This window comes from Helicoverpa armigera, chromosome 6 (genome assembly GCF_030705265.1).
Source record: "Helicoverpa armigera isolate CAAS_96S chromosome 6, ASM3070526v1, whole genome shotgun sequence".
NCBI classification, from domain to species: domain Eukaryota; kingdom Metazoa; phylum Arthropoda; class Insecta; order Lepidoptera; family Noctuidae; genus Helicoverpa; species Helicoverpa armigera.
The window spans coordinates 6364636-6388432 of NC_087125.1; the positions used below are offsets into that span (position 1 = coordinate 6364636).

The 23797-nt window shown below is 38.7% G+C and overlaps 1 protein-coding gene across 10 annotated transcripts in view; it reads right to left on the minus strand.

The window, feature by feature from the left end:
* Window positions 1-1808: 1808 nt before the first annotated feature.
* The window catches only part of LOC126053490 (neural-cadherin), a 254021-nt gene continuing 232032 nt past the window's right edge, over window positions 1809-23797 (minus strand). For 6 of the 10 annotated variants that reach the window (XM_064035018.1, XM_064035012.1, XM_064035013.1 and 3 more), the window contains 8 exons: window positions 20221-20336; window positions 17085-17249; window positions 12642-12779; window positions 8193-11989; window positions 6964-7202; window positions 5021-5224; window positions 4365-4598; window positions 1809-4178 (listed from right to left, as the gene is read on the minus strand). In XM_064035018.1, coding sequence (XP_063891088.1) covers window positions 4075-4178; window positions 4365-4598; window positions 5021-5224; window positions 6964-7202; window positions 8193-11989; window positions 12642-12779; window positions 17085-17249; window positions 20221-20336 — 4997 coding nt within the window. In that variant the 3' untranslated portion in view covers window positions 1809-4074. Of the gene's footprint in view, window positions 4179-4364; window positions 4599-5020; window positions 5225-6963; window positions 7203-7400; window positions 7637-8192; window positions 11990-12641; window positions 12780-15583; window positions 15746-17084; window positions 17250-20220; window positions 20337-23797 lie in introns of all 10 variants that reach the window. The other 4 variants (XM_064035015.1, XM_049852455.2, XM_064035016.1 and 1 more) reach the window with 3 other exon arrangements.

The following is a 23797-nucleotide window of genomic DNA, read 5'->3' on the forward strand; positions in this document are numbered from 1 at the left end:
GTAATCCCAGAGATCATAAAAGTGGAGCTCTACTTGTTTATATCAGGGTTGGGTTTGATATTTCTAAGTTTATAGCTGTTACGTTTCAACCCTCGCATAAAAGTAGGTGAGTATTTACATAATTCTGTAAATCTCGTTATAATAATATGTTTGCATAATTTGAAAAACTAGTGTCAGTGAGTGAACGAATGTGTTTTGATTAAAATGTTGGGTTTGTAATCAGCGTTATTATCAAAATACTATTACCTGCTGCGCGAAATTATGTGGTAACTATTTAGTTATTGTATCGACAGTAATTAACTAGTATTCGTGGAAAACTCGTTTCAATTAATAACAAGCTGTCAGTTACCTTTGGGTATTAGTTGAACAAAGCTATAGTTTTGTGGTCGCGCGGCCTGTAGCGCCGCAGCGCTGCGGTGGCCACCGTCAAGATGTGGCTGCGTTTGACGCTCAAAGCGTACTTACGTATCCACCAACTATTTAATGCAAACACTGTCTTATGCTAATGTAAAACTACCTTTACACTTCGTTTCAGGAAAATGGAAAAATCCAATAGAATCAGGACCTAGAGGAAAAGCGGACAAACACAGTTTGCACGTAGGTACGTGTGTATGTAGAAGCACTGACCTCTATATATACCACTGGACAGGCTGTTCCGTACGTTTGACAGCAATTTTTTTGTGCCCATTTGAAGCGCCAATATCGTCTAAGCGAGCGTCCACAGAACTAATTTTGACGTATAATTTCAAATGGCTGTGAGAGAAGTGTTTGTTCATTGGTTCACTGTAAAATAATTTTAGTACCACGGACACTTGCTACGTCTAACAGCGCCAAAATGGCGATTATCAAATGGGCACAAAAGCACGTTGACAGCAGCCTGTCCAGTGTATAAATATAGAGGTCAGTGATGTAGAAGTGTACCTACGTACGTGTGTTATGTGAACAGTACCTTCACAGGCAATGTTTAATTTAGATTACTAGGTATTAGTTTGGGTTGCGTGGGGTTTTGGACAAGATTATTGTTTGTGCTGGGTATACAGTTAAATATATGATCGTCATTTGATCGGATTGTGTATAGCCATCGCTAAATATTCGATTTTCAGCTGTGAATGGAGCTCTAATTGCTTCAAGTTTCGGGAAGTGTTTCGTTACTCATAATATGATATCGAGTAGACTTAAACACTAATTACTTTGAAGTTATTAAATAATCTTTGGGCCAGTTTCTAAATTATAATAAACAATATCAATTACTTACCACTGATAATTTGATTTTTTTAATTTGAATCAGCAAGAGTAGGCTTCAATTCTTCGTTTATATTACTGTTGAGTTTTGACATCGGATCAGTATCACAGATTACAAAACAGTTACTGCGTTCAGTTTTAGTAATCTGTGGTTCAGTAGTGTAAGTTCACCATTAAAATTTACGTCAATTTTATTAAAACAAATATTTACCAGTAGGTAGTATTATACATGAATTTTCACGTTCAATTTTCAAAGTAAACATTTGTTTTAAGAAAAACGATGTTATGTTGTTGGTAAAAATGGGCCAAGTGTTCATTACCAACAAATTAAAAAAATATTTCTGTTATATTAGTGTAGATTATGTGTCTTATTGTGTCTATCATGTATCAACTAGCCGTTTTCCCGCAGGTCGTGGGGACTATTTGCCCATACCCGGATAAAATATAGCCAATGTTACTCGAGGATGGTATGGCTTCAAAAAAGTAAGAGAATTTTTCAAATCGGATAGATGTCAGAGGATAGTTACAAGGATTTTCAGGGACAGTTAAATAAAAAGATATAGGTATATTTTTCATATTATTTTATTCATTCTTTTATAATTGTCAGAGTTGTACAACTAATTAATCACAGTTGAAACAAAACATAAGTATATATGTAGGTATTATAATTAATGTCTAAAATAAAAATCAAATCGGTGTTCGTTAGCGAGAATCGCGCATTAATATTTTGTACTGGGATTGTGTGCTCTGCTGTCTGTGCGCGGGCGCAGATTGCCGTGCTTTACATTACCCACCGAGAGAAAACTAGCATTCATACTGAATCAGAACTGGCAGTCAACGTTCAGAACAAAACGTCAACTTCTAAATTCCGATTTTGCGCTGTAAAAACAGGCTGTCGTGGTCTATCGATATCGATAGCAGTAGCAACATGACGACACTACAGCCTGCAGTGACAGACGTGTCGCAACAATAAATGCTCAATGCGAAGAACAAGAACACAGTGGAGTAGACGCGAGAGACTGCGCAGAGCTTGAGGACAACAGAACCGAGCGTGTGCTTGCGCAACACTAGCGGACAAACAAAACGTTGCGTTATAAAATAGTTCAAAAACTTACAATATACCGTTGTATAAGACAGAAATATAAAATCGGACCCAAATCGCTATCGTAATTCGTCTATATGTATGATACTGGCAGTGTAATGATATCAATGAAACAATAATAACTATGACATCCTACTTACATGAATAGTAATTAACGAGAATTGCTTTAATATTTGATGTAGGTACTTGAATATTAATTATTTGTCTTTAGTGCAAACTAGAGGGTGAACTTACATTAGGTAAGTTATTAGAAGTCTATTTAAACCGAGTCTACAAATCTTAGGCTCCAAACACATAATAAAATCAGTCATTTTAACATAATTCAGTATTATTCTAAAATTTACACTGATTATAACTCGATGTCGAAGTGAGACAGTTTCTAAAACCATTTTTATTATTATTATATTTTACTATAAATTCTTAAAAATTAATTTATAAATTAATGACTTCTACAGGTTTCAACAACTATCTCACATCAAGATCGATGGAAATAGTATTCTAGCACAACACTCTTAATAAGTTATTGATATTTTCCTAGGTGCGACTAAATTTATATGTAATCATACGAATAAATAAAGTGCAAACACTTAACTCTACCGTCATTAGCTGCATCGATAATGCTAAGAAATTGGCACAGTCCCACTCATAACCGCGCGCGCCGCAGCCGTGCCGCGCGGAGCCGCACGGGACGCACGGAGCCGCACGGCAGCGGCGCGGCGCTCGCTCAGCCACGCTCGACGAATGTCGCTCGCACGCACGCACACGCATCCCTACAGCTCTCACACGCTCATAAATACACGCTCTCACGCTCACACGCAAACGAAACTCCCGCGACCATGACTACTATTAGTTACCTAACGTTACGAGTAGACCGTAGTCGTTTCCAAATACTATTTAACTAGCACTACACGGAGACATTAGGAGAGGAACACCGGTTACTGTACAGTTCGCTTACACGTTAAAGTTAAATTAATAGTTTCACGTTTAATTAAAATCGGGGGTAGTTGTTTCTAGAGTGTTATTGTATTTACAACCCCATTGTTTAAACTTCACATAATATCGAATGAGCATTATGTTTCACGACGTCCGAGTGGACCACCTCAATCCTATTATGTTATCTACCATTATTAAAATATAACATATTCTTTTATTCTATAATGATTTCTGCGGGAGGGCCGCTATATTATGTGATATCACGTAAAGCTGTGGACTTACAAAATACTCGTATAAATTATTCACATTTATAGCACACTATCTACAAACACCCACTGTTCAGATTCACGTCCGGCCCTGCCGCAGAAATATATTTATCTCCGTAACTTCCAATAAAATACTGACTCATAATATGGCTAATTCGAATAAAAACTTACATCAAATATTTGGTGAAGATGTAGTTCAAACTTTATAAAAATTACGCAATTAAATAGGTATCTTAAACGATTACTTAAGCTTAACATATCTACCACAATAAATAAAGTCGTATAAAATTGATGAGAGTTACATGTGGCGCGAGCAAGCGCCGCGCGTCCCGACTCGAGCCACCGGCCGGCGCGCGGTCGGCGCGGTGACGGCGCGGTGCCGGGCCGAGACGGCAGCTCGCGCGCTTGTTTATGTACAAACGAAAGTGGGCGAGTGAGCGAGTGTCGCCCCGAGATAGCAGGGTTACAGAGGCTTAGTGGTACGATTGTGGGAGACAATTGACTAAATTAGCGGCGGGGTGTGCGCGGCGCCTACAGCTGCTCGTCCAGGTCCGGCCCGTACAAGTCGGCCAGCTTGTTGAACCGCGGGCCCCACGCGCCCAGGTAGTCGTACTCGTGCGTCTCGTCGTCGGTACCTGCACACAAGCGCCGCATTAGGATTTCATATGAATAATTTATTCTCACGCGAAGACTGGAGGTGCTTCAATTTTTCGCTTCATACATTGTGAATGATTCCCCGCAAGGCACCGTCATAAATTTTAAAGTGGGATTGGAGGAACTAATTTTACGAGGGGTGGTGATGCATGGGATTGGGAACTCACCGGAAGCGAGCGAGGAGAGCGATCCGGCGGTGCTGCCGCCGCCCTCGTACGCGTAGTTGCGCAGGTCGTCGAATGGCGGCGCGTTGGGGTCGCTGTCGGCGCGCCGCTTGTGCTCCTCGATGAACATGCCCACGTTGGTCTCGCCCGGCAGCGGCACGCCCACGCCCACGCCCGGCGGCACTCCCACGCCCACGCCCATCGGACCCACTCCCAGGCCCAGGCTCATCACGGGATCTAGTTCATACAATGATTTTTATGGAAGAAAGATCGGTACCAAATTCAAAAGTTTGAGACATTTTTTGTCATTACATTTTGGAACTCAATACATTATGATAGCTATAAAATTTATTTCCGTCAGCGTTGCAAAATCGCAAAAGTGTACGATAAAACAGCCATCTCCCTACAGACATTGAGAACAAAATATGGTCCCGGATGTAACGCCATAATCCCTTTATCGCCTCTTACGCCACTCGAGCAAAATGACGGGACGCTTATTTGTAACCATTGCACAATATATTATGCAAATATGACGTATTATGAGTTCATAGAGGGCTCAAAAATAAAGCGAGCTTATAGAAATAAGACTTCTACGAACAAACGCATACAAATTACTAAATGACACCTACTTGGAATCGTATAAAATCATATGCACTTACATGGTAACTTCGCGGGTGCATGATCAGGTAAGGGTCCGCCGATGGGTATCTGTAGCGGCGTGATGTCGAAGGCCGTCATGTCGTCCTCCCCGCCTCCCTCGTCATCGTAGTTGATGATGTTCTCGCGGACGTCATCGTCAGGTCCAGGGTACTTGATGTGCGCCTCCCGACGTCGGTTGTACACCACGAACACTAACACCAGGACTGGAGACGAGATATAACACATTTTATAGCCTGTCGAAAAGCTGCACTTTCAATCGTTTTTATTCAAAGCATGGTTCTAAAGTTCTATAATTTACGGCAAAATGAATGACTGGAATTACTAAAAATGCTAGTACACTCAGAATTATGTGCATTTCTCTAGTTTAGTTAGTTTGGGGGTAGAGTGGAGTGAACCACGCGGCCGCTCCACCGCAGTCGCTCGGATAACTCTCATTCCTTTTGTAACCGTATAATTTCTAGTTGCTTCTTTTAAAAACGTACCTGCTTTTTCTAGACGAATAAATTCCAGGGTTTATGTACTATTCAATAAGGTTTTTACAGCTAATATCAAATATAATTATCTTCTTTCGCTACTCTAGTATGTTAAATAGTACTTTCCAAAACATAGGACACTCAAAGGAGCGTCTGTTACTCTTAAAATGTTGAAACTTGTAGTTTCGTATTCACAAAATAGCTCACAGTTCAGAATAGTTTTACATATTAAAAATCAAATAAAAAATGAAAATATACGGCCACACACAGACGATGTCTGCAAATATTAAAGCGTTTTTGAAACAAATTACTCTTGAAAATGCAATATTCTTTGATATGAAGGTATGTTCTTTACAATAAAGTTTTAAGTGTTTTCTGAGCAAGTCCTCACGTCGAGAGTCTGTATGCAAAAGTTTTACTTACGATACATGACATGACTTTATAGTGTAAGGTAACTTACATTCATTTGGCGATGTGTGAATATTACCTTTCTATTCCAATGAGGCGTCCCCAGTTAAATTTTTGCGAATTCTTAATATAGCGTACATTTAATGCAAAATAGAGTGTGATATAAATTGCAACTTTCAAAATTTTAAATCACAATCTGATTTTTTAATTCAAATGGAGGTTCGACATTACTAAGAGTTCTCGATAACAAGCTACTTGCTGCACTCATAGTCGATGCATTTGCACTCTAGTAATACCTAGTATTTCACTGAATAACCTTTACGACCAGGTGTTATATTATATCAAAAGTTAAATAATTGCTTTTACTAAAACAGCGACAGTTTTATAATATTAATGTTAGTGGGCGAAGCGATTTGTAACTCGGATATTGATCATAATGGGCCGGCGTTTGGGATTGTTTCAGTTAAATTTCAATTTCCGCGAGATAGGTATTTAATAAAGGAAGGGACCGGAGACGTTAATTTTAGAATTTAATAGATACACCTACACTACACCTAGCTACTTACATATGTAGTTACATATTATACACTTTTATTCCGTTGTAAAATATATTATGCTGAGTTTCTGTTCAACATAAATATGATTGAAGAGCCGGATAATAACGCGAATCAGTAAAATACTATTTTATGAAATGTTATTTAAAGCTTATGCCGTGTTTACTGTGAATATAACAAATTGATTTAATCGGTTCGTGCCAGATTGGATTTGAAAAGTTTTATAATTGAAATTGTAAACGTATTAACTATTGCATCAATATTAAAATATTCAAACACAAAGAGAAAAAAATTACACATGTTGTATGATAAATTAAATTTGCATTTCCATCTAAATAAACAAATGTAAATTGTTTCAAAATTATAATCGTAGTATATTTCAAGTGAAATGATTTATACTGAAGTAAGATAAAAAGTTGTTGCTTTGCTACGCGAATGTTGATTAATAGCACAAAATGGACACAGGAGCGGTAATGGGCATGCAAGTAAACAAAATGTGGTGCTCACCTAAAAGCATGAACAAACAAACAATGATAGCTATAATGAAATCTCTGGAGGGCGTGATGATGCCGGAGGCGAGCAGCTCGAGCTCGCAGTCGTGGCCGGCGTAGCCGAACGCGCACACACAGTCGTAGCGGCGCGCCGGCTCGCGGTCCACGCACGTGCCGCCGTGCCGGCACGGGTGCGCCGCGCACTCGTCCACGTTGGCGCACGAGCCGCCCGCGCGCACCGACCCCGCGGGGCACCTACGCACGTGCGCTATAGTACCCTCCGCCGCCGGCGTCGCGCGCACTGAGCCCCGCCCCGTATAGCATGCACTACTGTATAACATTTAGCTAGGAACACGGCTACATATACACATATAATACTATGAGATGATGTGAGTGCGTTAGTGATAGTGCGTCGGGATGATCGTCTAGTGGGACGACTACGTTAGTGCTCACTCATAATAATGAGGAGGCAGACGAGGATCGCCGCGAGCGCGCCCATGCTGAGCTTGAGCGTGCGGCCTTCTTGTACGAGTTCGCAGTTCTCGCCCCAGAACCCTTCGGGGCAGTGGCAGCGGTAGCCAGGCTCGCGGTTCACGCACGAGCCGCCATTGCGGCACGGGAAGTACAGACACTCGTTCTTGTCTACACATCCTTTGCCGTCCGGAGACAATACCAAACCCTCACCGCAACTGAACACCATTCCAATACATACATTAGATAGTTAATAAGCATTAGTACATAAGATTACATTGCATTACATATTAGGTACATAGAGAAAACTACGTCAAACATAACTGAAATAATATTATTAATAAATTAGTAGGATATTAGAGTTGTGGTAAATAAATGTTAAAATAGACAAATCATATTATTTGATGGCATATTAAGAAAACCATAGGTTAATTATTTAAATAGTAAGTAAATAAAAATAAAATATAATAATAAGTCGAAACTCAGTGCGCGCTTCAAAATAAATGGTACATAAATAAAACGTAATCAGGGGATTAATTATGTTATCATAGAAGATTTCAGGAAATTGACTTATCTATTATAATTATGTTTTAATTAAAATCAGGTTAATTTCCTGGAATTTAATCAAGATACAAAGTCAATTTTACCTTTGTTGAACATTTATAAGTTTTGGATAGAAAAGTCTATTAAAGTTTAGCCTAGGGATCGAACCTAGGTATTCATATTTTTTAAGAGCAATGATTCAAATATAACAAATAAATGTTAATAACTCACGTGCACTCATATTCATTCCAAAGATCAACGCAGACGAAGGGCTCGGTGCAGTGCACGTTGATGCAGGGGCTGTTCGACGGGCAGTTGCGGTCCAAGTTCCTGGCCATCGTAGCCTGCCCCCACTGCGTACCATTCATCGCCGGCGGTAGCGGCAGGTGCTTGCCTTCTAACCTAATGTCATCTAAACATCCCTTCTGGAAGTCCGCATACACTTCAAAGGTTCTGACTCCTGTATATTCAGCTTTACCACCCGCGTAGACACCTTCCTGCTTGTCTACTAAGAGCCACTGGTGGCCTTCAAAGTAGAATGTTTCGTTGTACCTCCTTCCTTCACCGCCATCTATTTCAAGCATCGCAGCACTTCCGTAGCGGCTGACACGGGCAATGTGCCACTGGCCGTCATCGACTGCCACTGAGTTCAGCCATACATCGCGTTCCTCGGTACGGAGTGAATTTAGATTATATCGGAAATGTAATCGCGATTCTTTCACTTCAAGGATACCGTACTCCCGATTGTGTTGATCACTCACTCTGAATAGTTCACCATGTGGTTCACGAGTCCTGAATCGCAGTTGGATTTGCGTACTGAATCTATCTGGTTCGAAACTCAGGGCGAATTTCACGTAGCTTTGAGGTCGAAAACTGGTAGGCGTAGTAGGTAAGTTACATGAAGGGCCGGTCCAGCCTGGCTGACACTGACATCTGGCTTCGGAGAAACTGCCTACGCAGGTGCCATGCTCCCAACATCTCGAAGTAGTGTCTGCTTGATTGCATATCTCGTCTGTTTGAGGGCATCCTGCGACTGAATTACGAGATAGTCCTGGATGAGCTAAGTCGTATAGCTTGCTGTTATGAATTAAGTTTCGTATGCATCCGTCAAATCCTTTGCCGATGGGCATGTATTGCCAGTGATAGTGAGTCGGATCGAAATGTTCTATGTACAAGCCACCAATCTGGAGTGGTGCATTAACATTTAGGTATTCATTGAAAGGCGGTATGGTGCCTGTGGCTTGGCAAGTGGAGTCATCGAATTCAGGTGGAGTACCATCTTCCATTTCTTGAATGTCAGCAGATTTACAGAAGTCAACAATCATTCTGACGTTTTCTGTGTCCCAGAAAATATCAATTCTATGCCATTCACCATCATCCAATGACTTCTTTGTCTTTACTCGTAGCTCTAAAGTGCCAGAACCAAAATCTATTAGTAGTCTAGGATTGCCTCTTTCCAACTCTACAGATATGAAATCAGATACCATAATTTCTTCTGGTTCAGGTGGTACAATCGGACCATTATACAATAACACTCCTTCCGACTTCCTTGTTATGAATTCAAAGCTTAAATGAGAACTATCACACATTTCTAAAGCAGGGTACCAAGCCCATCCTGTGCCTCTGAAGCTTCTAGACGTTTGCTGACATCTTGGTCCCGTGTAGCCAGGAGGACAAGAGCATGTCAAGCCATATTTGCCCTCTATGCATCTACCTCCGTTGTAACATGGAGAGTTACGGCATGTTTCTGCTTGAGTAAAGTTTCGAGCACCACATGTGCACTCAGCAATCACATCTACTCGGACGCCTACGAGCGCAGTTTTATTAGCATTAACCATGTAAGGTAAATTGCTAATATCTAAAACGTTCGTACATGATCCTTCACACATTTGATTTTCATATAAACATTCGTCAATACCAACCATAGTGATATTTATTCCAACAGCCCTTTCTATTTCTTCTCGGTGCATGAGTACAATACCGTTTAATCGAATAGGTTTATAGTAATGAGCTCCATGAGCTGAAAAGCGAATGTCAGTTACTGGTGGGTGCTTCTTCCTGAGTTGAACACTGAAAATATCGATATTTTCACGCTCGGTGTTTAATAAGTCAGCCAATTTGTCTTTGAAGATGTCCAATTTGCTCCTCGAAACACTAAGTGTTTTATAGTTCCAGACTCTGATGAAGTCCTCATCTGATATACCTGATATTCGGATTGATCCAGAATTTATTATGGCTTCGTGTGATATCTCTTTCACATATACAGTAACATTAGCGGGTACATCTGTTTGTGTATGCTTCCGATCGTACACTTTAAACTTAAGGTGGTATCTACCTTCTCTTGTCTTGTGTCTCATTTGTATCATTCCAGTTTCTTCATTTAAAGTGAAGTTTGGATGTTCTGAACTTTCCCAGAAGAATTTCTTGTCTGGTAGGTCCCAATCATCAAGATCATAAACATATACTCGTCCAATTTCAGTATCTGGTGCCTGGCCTTGGTAACTGTACACAAGTATTTCTTTGGAGCCGGGTTGCATCTTATTATCATTCACATCACCAATAACAACAGTTAAGGTGCTGGTACCCGTCATGGCAGGATTTCCATGATCTTTGATAATAATAGGAATGAGATATTCTTTCTGTTGTTCTCTGTCGAAGGATCTTAACGAAGATACAATAGCCATACCATCACCGTTGGCTCCCTTCTGATCTTGTTCAACTTTGAACGAAGCGCGAATAATGTCATCCGCACCAGGGTCAAGTCTAAACTGGAATGGAGGACCATTACTTTTTGATCGATCGTCATCATCCGTAGCTAAGATTTCAGCTACTTTTTTCGGTGTTATGTGTTCTGTCAAAACCGGTCTATAATCCTTGAGGAATGTTGGAGCATTGTCATTAATATCTTGAACTATCACTGTCAAGGTAGCTGTCGCAGTTCTTGGTGGTACTCCGTCATCAATAGCTAATATTTTAACTTGGTGTCTGGGAGTATCCTCTCTATCTAATGAACGTTGTATGCTTACAGTTCCTTCTTGATTAATCGAAAATTGGCGCTTTCTGTCAGATGATCTATCAATAGCGTAGGAAACTTTACTTTTCCCTCCTTGATCTGGATCAGTTGCTTTAAAGGTTTCTAAGCTTTTACCAACTTCAGCGTTTTCATACACTGAAACTTCTATATTAGCTCTTTCAAATTGAGGTTTATTGTCATTTATATCTCTTAGTTTAACAACTACCCAAGAATACGCTACATGATATTTATCGTTGTCATTATCTTCTCCTTTATCATTAACTTGTATCCTAAATCTGAAGCCATTACTTTGTAATTGGTCTTCATAATCTAAAGGCTGTACAATTTTTAACGAACCTGTGCCGTCATTATTTCTAACCATAGTAAACTTATCAGCACCGTATCCACTATTTTCAATAACTTTATATTGAAATTTGTTCGTTTCATCCTCATCGTGAACAGTGACTGTCAAGATGGGCATTTCAGGTAAATTAGTTCCATCGGTTTCATCTACCTCCGTAAACCATTCATCTTTCGTGAATTGAGGTGGCATGTCGTTAATGTCCTTTACTCTAATAGAGGCCGTACCTGTACCCTTTAACCCCCCTCCATCAGATGCTACTATTTGTATAGAGTAATCTGGCGTCCTCTCACGATCGAGACAGCATACTGCAGTTTTGATTACTCCAGTTTCAGGTTCGATTTCAAATATAGGAGAACCAGTTTCTTCTTCAATAACGTTCTTCTCAATAGAATACCAAAGTTTTGCATTATTACTTTCGGCGGGATCATCATAGTCGATGGCTGTCATCGTCATAACGACCATACCAGCTGTGCCATTTTCTGTGACATTACCGAAATATACGCCTTGAGGGAAAATAGGAGCATTATCATTAATGTCTTTAAGATTGACTTGAACATCTGCGTATCCCACGAGACCTTCACCTCCTTCATCTTGCGCAAACACTGTGAACCTCCATTGCGGTCGTCCATTTGGCTGATCTCGATCCAAAGGCTGTAGACAAATATCATATTACATAATCTAATAACAATAAAATAAATACATTAAAGAGAAATATTGTAGCAATGTAATTTGAAGATTGCGTCTAATAAGTTAGGTATTGCGTTTATCTTTAGAATATTATCAGCATATCTGTAATATATATAATTAGCTTAGTACTAGCACAGCAGTACCTTCTTTTTATTATGATTACATAGTCCTATTATATTGTAGACACAACGGCACACATTTGTGATACCTATATAAATGCTGTTAAAAGGGTTTTGTAAATACAGAGATAGTGTTTGCTTGGTGATCTTCAAACAAACCGATCCTAAACTCACAACAAAGTTAAAGTCGCCTTCGCTGTTTGGTGCTGAGGCGGGACCAAAAAAGTATTCCAATTTTCTAAAAAGTAGGTAATTAACATTCAGAGAACATTCGGTTTTTCTCATTTCAGAAATATCTGTGTCCAACTTACGGAGCAAATGGAACGCAATAAATGTGTGATTGCATTGTGCATGCAAAGCGTGCGTCCTCCAGCCGGCCATCGCTGGGTTCGCTTCTCCCATTCCGATGGCATCGGCATCAGGTGTACCTTCACTCCATTATGAGAAGAAACTTCTTTGAAAACGACATTTTTATAAGAACGTAATAATATACTTACTTTGAGCACGAAAATTTCTCCCGTTGTGCGATTGATGTCGAATTTGCTATTTGCTGGATTGTCAGGATCGATGCCCTGACCGGTGAGGAAATATACAATGTTTTGTTGTCTATCTTTGTCGCCATCCGTGGCTGTGACCTGTTGGACAGAAATGGAATATGAATTTGTGGGAATTTTGACAAAACAGTAATTGATATTGACAGTATTGATATGATATATTTACGAAATATGAAGATCAAAGTAACTTACCTCACGAGGTTATGTTAGTCGAACAAAAACATTAAGGAAACCCAAACAAGCAGTTCGCACACAAATTCAAACCAGTCGGTTATATTGTTAGTAATGTTTGATAGTACTCACAACCTGCTTTGTGTTGTGTTGTCTGATTTTGCGAATCATATATGTAGTTAAAATATTAAAATTCCTTTTGTCATTTGGTGAGAATTGTACCTAGTACTCAAGACATACAATTTATCAAAAACAACAGGATATTTGAGTTAGAATTTGATGTTGGTAAATATACGGCCCAAAGATTCAATACGTGTTACATCCATATAAGGTAAATCGATGTAGGCAATACGCCTGTTAGGGCGAAGCTGAATTGGGCAGGTCTTGTCTGTAGCATGTTCCAAGACAGATGGTCTAGAATTGAACATATTAGATGATTGATGAATGTCATTAAATAGGTATAGAGATAACTATTGTATAACATCTTGCATTCATGACCATAGGGCAAAACAGAAAATTATGTACCTAGATATAAAACATTTAAGCGTAAACGGCAGCTAAATGCAGACGTATTTCTATTGAAATTATGTAAGCATTATAACGCTTAGAAATAACAGCGAAAATCTGACCTTTTATTTTGGCTTCTCTTCGCTCGTCTTTTGCCCTTAGGCCTATTGTACCTAAACAATTATCCCTTTCAAAAGAAGTAATTTTGACCTAATTTACCCGAATATCGATTTCGCAAGTATGAAGACGCAGCCAGTTATATTTTTTGATGGCTTACAATAAGTTAGGTCCCCGTTATTAACGGAGAAATAAGCCTCTATTATCTTATCAGATCACATTAACAATAATTCCGTTTTTGTGAAATCTTTCCATTGGTCTCCATTACATTGCGAGGTAATATGTTGACTTCTGCCAGTTCTCAGATTTTTCCTTATGATGCCGCCATAAAACATCCAAACAACTTTAATCTCAGGCTGAATGTGAATTACTATGTATTTTATAGTAGCGAAGCTGCCACGGAAGTTCTCCAAAGTTTATGAACCCCAACACCCGGATTGTTTGCATCGACTCCCAGCAGCGGAAGCATCGCAAACTTTGTTCTTTTTAAGGACACCGACGAGAAAGCCGAAGGAATTTTATCACTATTTGAGAAGCTCAACGTGAAGTGAAGTGAAATTTACAAGGGAAATATCTCCGATAAACGCGAGAAATAAGCGGCGCCAATGGCAAATAAACATTCATGTATGACGTCATTGCGAGATGTGTATCAAACTCATGACAAGGCTTAACTGTTTATCGAGTATTTAATGGAGAAATTGATCCCTGTAAAATTGGGATACGTAAACTTATGGCAACTGGAATGTCCAATTACGTCAGACTGGCGGGAACGCCTGAAATGAAGAGGGTCGACGTTTGCGTAATTACTCGGATCATTTGCGAATCTCACTCCAATTATAAAAAAAAGGTTGTCACTACAAGCAACTTGGGACGAGGACTTTCTCTTAGAAAACGGTGAATTTTCATGATTGAGTATAAAGTCAAGGCAAACTGCCTCTGAAACAGTTTCGTAGCACCGATTCAACCATTTTTTTTAGGCTGTTATCCTGAATTACATATTACTATAATAGTTGTTGACCCTAAAAAATAATTGAAAATGACTACAGTCCCTTTTGTCGCAGATGATTAATTAAGATAAAACCTATGTAAATACTCGAATATCTTGAACTACTAACTACGTGAATGCTAAAATAGGTAATATAATATTATTTGAAACATCAGACAACACAGAGACAAAGTTGAGTAAAAGCAATTTCAAATATTTTGCAAAATATTTTCCTGTTGTTCGTGTTCTCATATGTTATTGACAGGAGTCGAAGAAGTTGCGAACTAGTAAAAGCGTCTTGCACATAATATAGATACCATTTACCATACATGCTATGAAACTACACTCCGGTGAATAATCTCTACTGATTCGTGAGCTTTCACTAAAAGCTCTGTGCTAAGTCTACCTACATTATTACTTACCTTAGGAACCTGTGGATTCAGATTTGGGTTAATGCTAAAGTACACGCATGGAGTTAGCAATTTACGATAAGAGACCCTTGCACCCCCAAAATAAAAAGGTAAAATTATAAAAACATTAAATAATTTAAAAAGCGGACAAAATGTATACGGGAATAACAAATCGTGACTGTTTATATAAGTTAGTATGTAAAGCTGGCATTTTTATCGCTTCATTACAATCGAAACGACCTTTCCTAATGGTTTTCGAAGTGAAGAGAGGTGGATCGCACAAATTACACGCACAGCCTTAACATGCTGCGTACGCAGGTTTTATCTATGAAACGGACTTTTTTATGCTTATGAGCCCAACTCTGACACTGAGTAAACCTCAAAAATAAAATCGGTTTAAGTACCGTTTGCTGTTTCTAGCTGAGATCCTTTTAAATTTGCATGTCAATATTTGAAATGTGTTTGTAGCAGCTGCCGGAGAAAGTATTGTATACGGCGAAAGAATTTAATGGTATAAAAAGGGAATAGAATGTTTGTTTAGAGTTTAATTTAGAAAAGATTCTGAGACAGCTGAAGTAGGTTAGTTGCGTAAGAAACAAATTAGTGTCTGTATAACGACAAAGTGAGCGGGTCCGAGGTCTGGACATCACCCGAAGGAAGAAACTTAAAAGAACAAAAAGAAAACAACAAAAAACCTGTATAAGGGGGTGTGGGAAGGGGCCGGTCTCCTCGAGTGCCTGCGTGACGTAGGCGCTGCGCGTGAACTTGGGCGGCAGGTCGTTGACGTCCAGCACGCGCACCACGACGCGCGTCGAGTTCTCGTTGCGGCCGTCCGACGCCACCAGCGTCAGCTCGTACTGCGACACGCACACATTCACTCACCATGCTCATGCACCGCACTCCCGCGCTCGACCAGGCACATTGGCCCGCCTTCCAACTACTGGGAGTAGCCAACCAAACTCATCGAGAAATATTCCTATCAAAATGGTCAGTCAAGTCAATTTTTCATGAAACTTTGTAGCAGTCGTAACGTGTAAATATGTGGTGTTTATGATTTATTACTTTGGTACCTTTCATAAAAGTCCATTTTGTTGCAGATAAGCCGCGTTACAATTCCACAGCCGCAGTTTTAACGGATGCCGCGACTACGTGTACCTAATATATCATATCGATACAGCATGATTTATGTATTGCGCTCTGCTTTTATTAGACCTTGTGCTATATAAATATTTATATTCGAGTAAATAAAGTCATCAGAGAAAATGTTTCGCCAAAAGCCACCGCGAATTAATCGCAGTGAAGAAGTTAATTTATGCCGCGCGAAGAACTTTGCTTTCGGGTTTCGTGCAATAATTGAAAAGTACAAATTTCAAACGCTCTCTCGGCAACTCGCGCCCAGCTGCCGAACTTCTCGTCATTATCGTTATAAAAATGAGAAAAGTCGACTTGGACCATAAAATTATATTTTAAAAGGGCTTAGTTTTCGATGAAGGCCAGTAAATAAATATTAATAACCGCAGAGTGGTTGTTTTAGGAAGGTAACCGCACCGGACGGGGTATTACGCGACTCACTGAGTTTCAGTCGTTGCTGTTCGAAGCTTGAGCGACGTTCGATCGGTGATTTCAATATCTGTCGCGGAACGGATTAAGCGAATTGCCACCGATGCGAATAAGTCGCTTGTGCTGATATTTCACCGTATCAAGAATGTTTACTCAAACACTATATTAAACTTCATGAGTTGAAGTTACGAATAAACAGTTCTGGCACACACATTCTCACAAAGTTCTACACACTTTTATCTACATATACGGACTAAAACATTAAACATAAATACGAGTAAAGTGAACCAATAAATAACTAACTAGTCTAATGGTAAAGTAAGAACAAACGACAACCATAAAAAAATCTGAAAGAAAAGTTCAATTACTCAACGAGTATTCACCACTTCGTCCTGGAACTGCAGCTCGCCGCAATAAACAAGTTGGATGCATAAAAACAAAACCAAACAGCAAGGACACTAGCAAAAAAAACATAACTACTGAGTAAAAAATGTCGCAAATGAAATCCCCATGCCATGCAAGCTAATGATATCTGTAAGGGTCAATCCGGGGATCGAAGCCTCATTCGATTCTCTTTTGAAACAATGGTGGGTTCAATAAAGAATCGAATTCAGCGGTAGTGGGATCGAGTCGGACCTGAAGCACTCGCTTGGGCAGATTGCGGTCGTCTTCCTCCGTGATCTGCGTGCGATAGGTGGGCCGCTCGAACACGGGTGGGTTGTCGTTCACATCCTTCACGTGGATCACCACGGTCGTGTAGTTCTCCTTCAGATTGTCTGACGCAGCCAGTTTCAGCTCGTACTGTTGCCGTTCAATACACATTATTACTTCCAATTTCTATATGTTTAAATTATGAATCCTAACGAATTTCCTAATTAATTTAAAATTTTCCTATTGATAGAATTCTTATCTGCTTAATTATATCCTGTCAACGATAACTGCTTTCAAATGTTGCCATCCTTCTGAATTAAGTCATCGTTTTTTCCATTCGCCGATTTAGGGAAACTCTTTTGACTGCTATAATTACAATTTAACAAGGTAATTTAAAAAGTTTAATAAAAAGTTAGAAAAAAGTAATTTAAAACCAGGGATAATTAACTTTATTTGGGTCTTTGTAATAACGGAATGAAAGAAATATTTCTTAATGAAAATAATTACTTAGACTGAAAACAGTCAGTAATGATTTGACAGCTTCAGTTGTGGTGACAAATTACGAGTAAAACTAATCAGTCAAGTTTTGGCGAAAGTTTTAACGAATAAGCTGGTAACGAATACCTACGGGTGTATATAAATTGTTACCAAAAATTTACCAAGTCCACACTTGGCTTCGAAAATAGAGTGAGCGTGTTTGCGACCCGAGGGAGTTATTGGTGTCATCTGTCAGTGTCGTTCAGTAATTTCCTCACTCGGGAGGGAAATGTTTGTTTCAAAAGTCATCTCACACACTTTATACAACTTGGAGCACTGCATTCATTTGACATCATATTAATTCAGATTTGTCACAAGCGGAAAACACCTTTAATTACCTGGAAACCTAATGTAAGCTGTGAGCTTGGTAAGGGTTTTGATTTCGTCTCTATTAACGACTGTTATAATCTAGGCCCAGGTGAGCGCTACGTTCGGTTCGATTAATGCTTACTGTAAAATCCCAGTATGTATCCGTATTTCGCAATACCAGCAGTGCCGGATCAGGCTTACCTATGTACCCGAGTAATGGATTTATTCATAGGTACCTATATAGACGTGCAACATGCAGGTCACTTTATAGGTCTCTAAAGTCCTCAATGAATACACGTCTCGTCCGCGAAACAATGTCACATAACGCATTAAGGGCGGCACACGACTGGCAAATTGAATTTTCCCACGAGCCTTCCCATCGCTTTTATTCAACAAAGAAACGTTATTTCCTTCTAAGTACATAACAATAAAATGTATATCCTGAACATTTAAGTGAAGTCTGGAGCGTTTAAAAGCAAAATGAGTGTAGAGAGTAAACTGGTTTACATCCATAAAAGCTTCGTGAGAATCTGCAGTTTGATAGCAATACAGCCTTTGGTAACAACTACGCCGGCTCGCTTAAATGGGTATTAAAGATTAAATTATTTATCTCGTGAAAAGTTGGTGGAAACTTTCTCGAGGCTGTAACAAAGAGGGCGTTCTGATAGGCGAGCGGCGACGGCCTCCTCGACGCAATGTTTTAAAATTGAAACTCGCCAAGGGGCAAAAAGTAAGCGAAACACCGTTTAACGCCATCCGTTTATTTTAGCACAAAATTATGTTCAAAGGACGATTAATTTCTCTTTTGATCCAGCACACCTCTATAATAATTACCTAAATACAATTTTCTGTTGTTTTATGGAAGGATTCTCTAAAAACAATAATGTTTTGTTCACATTGATTTGCAAGTCTTTTATTTCGCTTTCTTTATACAACGAGGTTAGTGTTTATGGAAGTATATTGTGTTTATTGTATACTTTACACGTGCGTGTTTGTGCGAGTGGTTTATCTTTAATTATGTTGTCTTACTTAGTTATCCCTCACTTGTTTAATTTGGGATTTTGTTGACACGTGACATAATTGTTGATGGCGAACTTAGGGACTCTTGCTTGTCGCAAAAGTTTAAATTACGCTAATTACTTTACCGGATTTACTGTATAGTTTGAGCAACTCGAATACCCATTATGTATTTTTTTATAATTAAAATCACGTGGGAATTTAACGAGAACAAAGGAGGCAAGTAAGTGTCAAGCAGAGTCGTGATTTTCATTTATTTTACGAGAGGTGGAAAGACATGATAAGAGAAGACTTGGTCCGAGGCTTTGACTTTATGTAATTTAAACTTTTTAAAAGCATTATTGGGTCCAAACATGAAACAAACAAGAGCTTTTCAGGAAAGAACTTCAAGCATCCTAAATAAGTTGAACATTTCGGCGCTGTCTAAAGGATGTCCTTACAGGCTCCTAATTTCGGCTGTCTTTTTAGCTGTAGATTCGATTAGCTTGTGATATACTCTTGAACTCTTTGTTGTTCAAAAACAAAACACTTTAAATAACGTATGGGCTGTCATCGACTTTGCCCATCACTCTATTACGGCGCTACATAAAATAAAAATCTCCATATACCATATCCACGAGTTGGCGGTACGTTCGTGATATCGATTTATTTATTTTCCACTTTATCGTGGTTACAGCCCCTCTGGGGAACCATCCGTCACTATAAAACCGCGCAATTGTTTTAAAACACCCACATTCCAAAGCTTTATTATCAACATTTATGAATATTAATCTTGTTTGTTTTACACGAATTTTATATCGTTTTGTTTTTTTTTGACACTGATCCGATGTTTGATATAACTTACAATAAACTAAATTAACAATGATATAATTATAGTAGCTTTTCTAAAGCTGTCGTAGCTTTTCTAAAGCTAATGAAGCCACGAGGATAGATCTTTAGACCAAGAGAGGATACTCAAAATAAAATTCAAATGTAATGCAGTTATATTTTGAGCTTCAATATTTTGAACTTCAATAGTTTTCAATAACTCTTTCCGTTTTATTAAAAGGTAACCGATTTAAATGTAGGTATGATTCACGGTCCTTTTAACAAGAACCATTGAACTGTAGTTAAAAGCATTCTGTGAAAATGTGAAGTTGAATCAAGTTTTTTATATTTTTTTATTGTGGTTTACTTCGTATGGCGTTCAATGGTACGAGCGATGTCAGTGGGGGATTGATATTGTATTTTAAAATGTAAAATGTTGAAGAGGGCTTACCCGTTTCCTGGTTTCGTAGTCGAGCGCGCCTGCTACGTAGATGGCGCCAGTCATGTTCTTGACGGCGAAGGCGCCTCCTATGTTCCCGCTCGTGATCTCGTATCGAATACGCGACGCTGCAACAAAATAAACACCATTATATATTTATGCACTCCACTCACCCTTTACCCGGATTATGTACGCCTCCGTACATATTTACAGTTCGGAATGATCAATAATTCTCGAGTAAGAATTTCTCTTTTTTACTGTCAAAAATGCTAGGGAATAAAATACATGTCAGTCAAGTAGAGGCTATATATTATGCTTACGCGATATTCTGCCGCAAAGCGAATAAATTCTGAAACACGAGGAAAGTTATCTTTCCAGCCACTCCGAAGTTAGAACACCAATTTCAGGCAATATCTAGTGCTGTCGACGACTGTATACTTAAACTTGCTACGTTCTACTAGGTTTTGTGTTTTGGAATATAATAGTAAATGCTTTATTGCTTGTGCCGAGATATGTTTTAAATGTCAAGTTGAACGTTAACTTTTAATAAAGCTAAAACTTCACGGTTGGTTTCACAACGACAGCATGAAATATCATAGCTCTTTCTTGGGACGCGCGGGTACTCTATAAATTGGGTAGAAATAAAAAATAATATCTGAAAATGTTAACAGATTTACGAGTTTGCCCCTTGACTTGACGTTGATTCTCTTGGGGCGGTTTTGTAAGATATGATTTGTTATTCATTTTTCGGTATCAACATCTGCTCATTAGTGTATTCCTGTGGTATTTGTAAAGCGGAAAATCTTATTTGTGAATCTAACAAGGTTGTTATGGAACAAAATTCCTGTTGCAATTTCATGACTACATAGAAAAAGTAAAGTAAAAAAAAAATGCTGAACTTTGTACGTATTGTTTTAAAAACTATGCATACTTATGGCATGCCAATCGGTATGTTCCATAAACAAATCAATTCCTAAAATAAAATTTACATTTAAATCATACGGAGTAACAGGGCAAAAATGCTTTCAAAAAGATGCTTCAGCAGTAATAACTAAATGAAAATTCAAAATGAACCTGTGCCGAGCTCGTCATAGCTTGTAATATCGTTACGGAACACGTAACAATTGTAATGTCACCGCGCTCCCGTGTGACGAGAAAGTGACGTTTGTCATTAAAGAATTAGACCGTTTAAAGGTCTACCTCGCCGCTGCGGCCGCGTCGTAACATTCCACTGTGTTTATTGCCCGTAAACTTGAGGCTTTCGTGTGTAACTTCAGAAGTTAGAACGATGACCGCCCAAACCGCACGTTTTCCGTTTATCTTGCTTAAATAGTAATTCGATTTCCATTACTAGTAATGTTCAGGGTTAGTAGATAAGCGGTTGTGGAACTCGGAAAGGTCTGGCACGGTCATGATTGTCAGAAGATTGCTTTCATTTCGGGTCTGGTCGTAATTTGGAAGTATTTTTGTACGGCAAGTTGGGTTGGTACGCAGTCGGTTGGATGATTCGTATTATCTCATTACGTCGGCAAAGGCAATGTAAGTAGTGTGCGTAAGTTACGCAGCTTGGGTAAACGGCTGTGAGTCACTGAAAGCCACGAACATCTCAGAGAGCCCACATCATCCTATATATTTATTTATATACTTGAGTCGTTGTGTATGTTAGCAAAAAACAAGTTACAGTGGCATTCGTAGAGTTCTTTTATATGTAAAGAATAAACGGAAATAGTTTTTATATGAAAGTACATTAGGGCTTTTGCGACTTTTGTAGACAAATTATGGCATCGTTTCAAAGAGACTGAGCTTGAGTATACCTACTCGTTATCATACATTCAATAACATTTTGTGTGGTAAAAAGCACCATTCAAGCAACGATAATGAAAATCAAAACAAGGCAAACACATAGACTAGACATGGTAAGTATTTCTGCAGGATGAGCAACAGAAAAATCTATACATTGTTGCATAAATATTTATTTGTAAAGTTCAATCCAATCCTATCTCAATAACTAGCCCGTATCCAAGTTTGGTCGAGCGCAAAAAATCACATTTATAATGAGGAAAGTCCGGAGCTCTTAGTATCGTTGCAGATGGATTTGGCTTTTCACGCCATATTTATAAAGATATACCGCTCTATCCTCGCTGATGCATTTACCAAAAGTAACATAGGGAGCCGGATTATGTCGGGTTCCGCCGGAATTAATGACCCAAAGAATTGACTAAAGGACATCGATATATCTCCCCTGAGGAAAATTATACCGTTTCAGGGATACACGATCTTTCCTTTTAATTGACAAGTTAATTAAATTTTTCTTAATAAATGATATCGGATAATTTGGCACCGTTTGGAACGAAGAAGTCTTTTAATTTTCTGAAAGATAGGTATTTGAGGAAATATTTTTTAAGGAAGATATTTAAAGTTTTATCTTGTGTTGGTTTCATTCTTTGCTAAAATCTGATAAAGAATATTGAGTTGAATAAAACCTCTTCTGAGTAAGGATTGCCTACATAAAACTTGTTACAATTCTGTAAAATAATAACGAATATTGAAAACAATAAAATCATTGTACGCCTGAGCACAATGTTGCGCAAGCCGTCACGCTACGAGGAACTCAAATCAAATTAAAACCTTTTTCTGAAAATATTTCATACATTGCTCTTAGCCGGCTTGTTCTTAAGTTGTTACTTATGACCAGAAAAATGTTTTCAATTTAAAATCTAACCTAAATTGCTAAAACTATGAAAGTTTGAATGAAACTTTTAAAACCGGACTGGTAAATAAATAAAAACCCGTATAAATTTGAAAACTTTATCTTTAGTTGAATTTAAATAAATATTCACTTTTTTGAAACGTTACCAATTATAGTGTACTAGTAAATATGTACAGCAAGCTAAAGAGAATTTTAAAATAAATATGCATCGACGCGGCAAATATGCGATTCGCGTCAGAAAATCCCTTGTAGACTGTAAACCGAACGGTTTTAATAAATAAAACAGAATGGTATATTTTTGGATTATATTGCTTAAATGGGCTGCGTCTGTGAATGTAAACAATATTATTTGTTAATGAGAAAGTGGTATCACGACGCACCACGAGCCGTAACGTGTGTAATAAAGTTAATATAATTAAGTGCGCGTTATGGTTTACGTGCGTGCGATTAGCTGTGTGGCGGCAGTGCTGGCACCGCGTGCGCCATTATATCGCCACCTAAACCTCGGCGAACATATACTAATAAAAGCATACCGTATTCTCAGACTAATTGGCCTATAAAGCAGCACCCTTTTGCCTCCTTCCGCGACACAATTTGAAATGACTTAAAAGAGGGTCCTGCTTTTGAATTACGTTTGTTTATCTTACTGCAGATGCGCCGAAGTCTAATTAATTATTTTGTCGTTTGATATAGGTCTAGACTGTCAACTCTTCTCCATAAGACACTAGAAATTATGAATATTACAATAGATTCAACCTGAGGCAGCAGGTAATCTTGTAGAGTTACAATATTCACAAAAAATGTTGCGATGTTTCCCTGTGATCTTATTTCATTTCAACGAGGAAACCCGAGGCCAAGCAAAACTTATTTTCCGTCCTG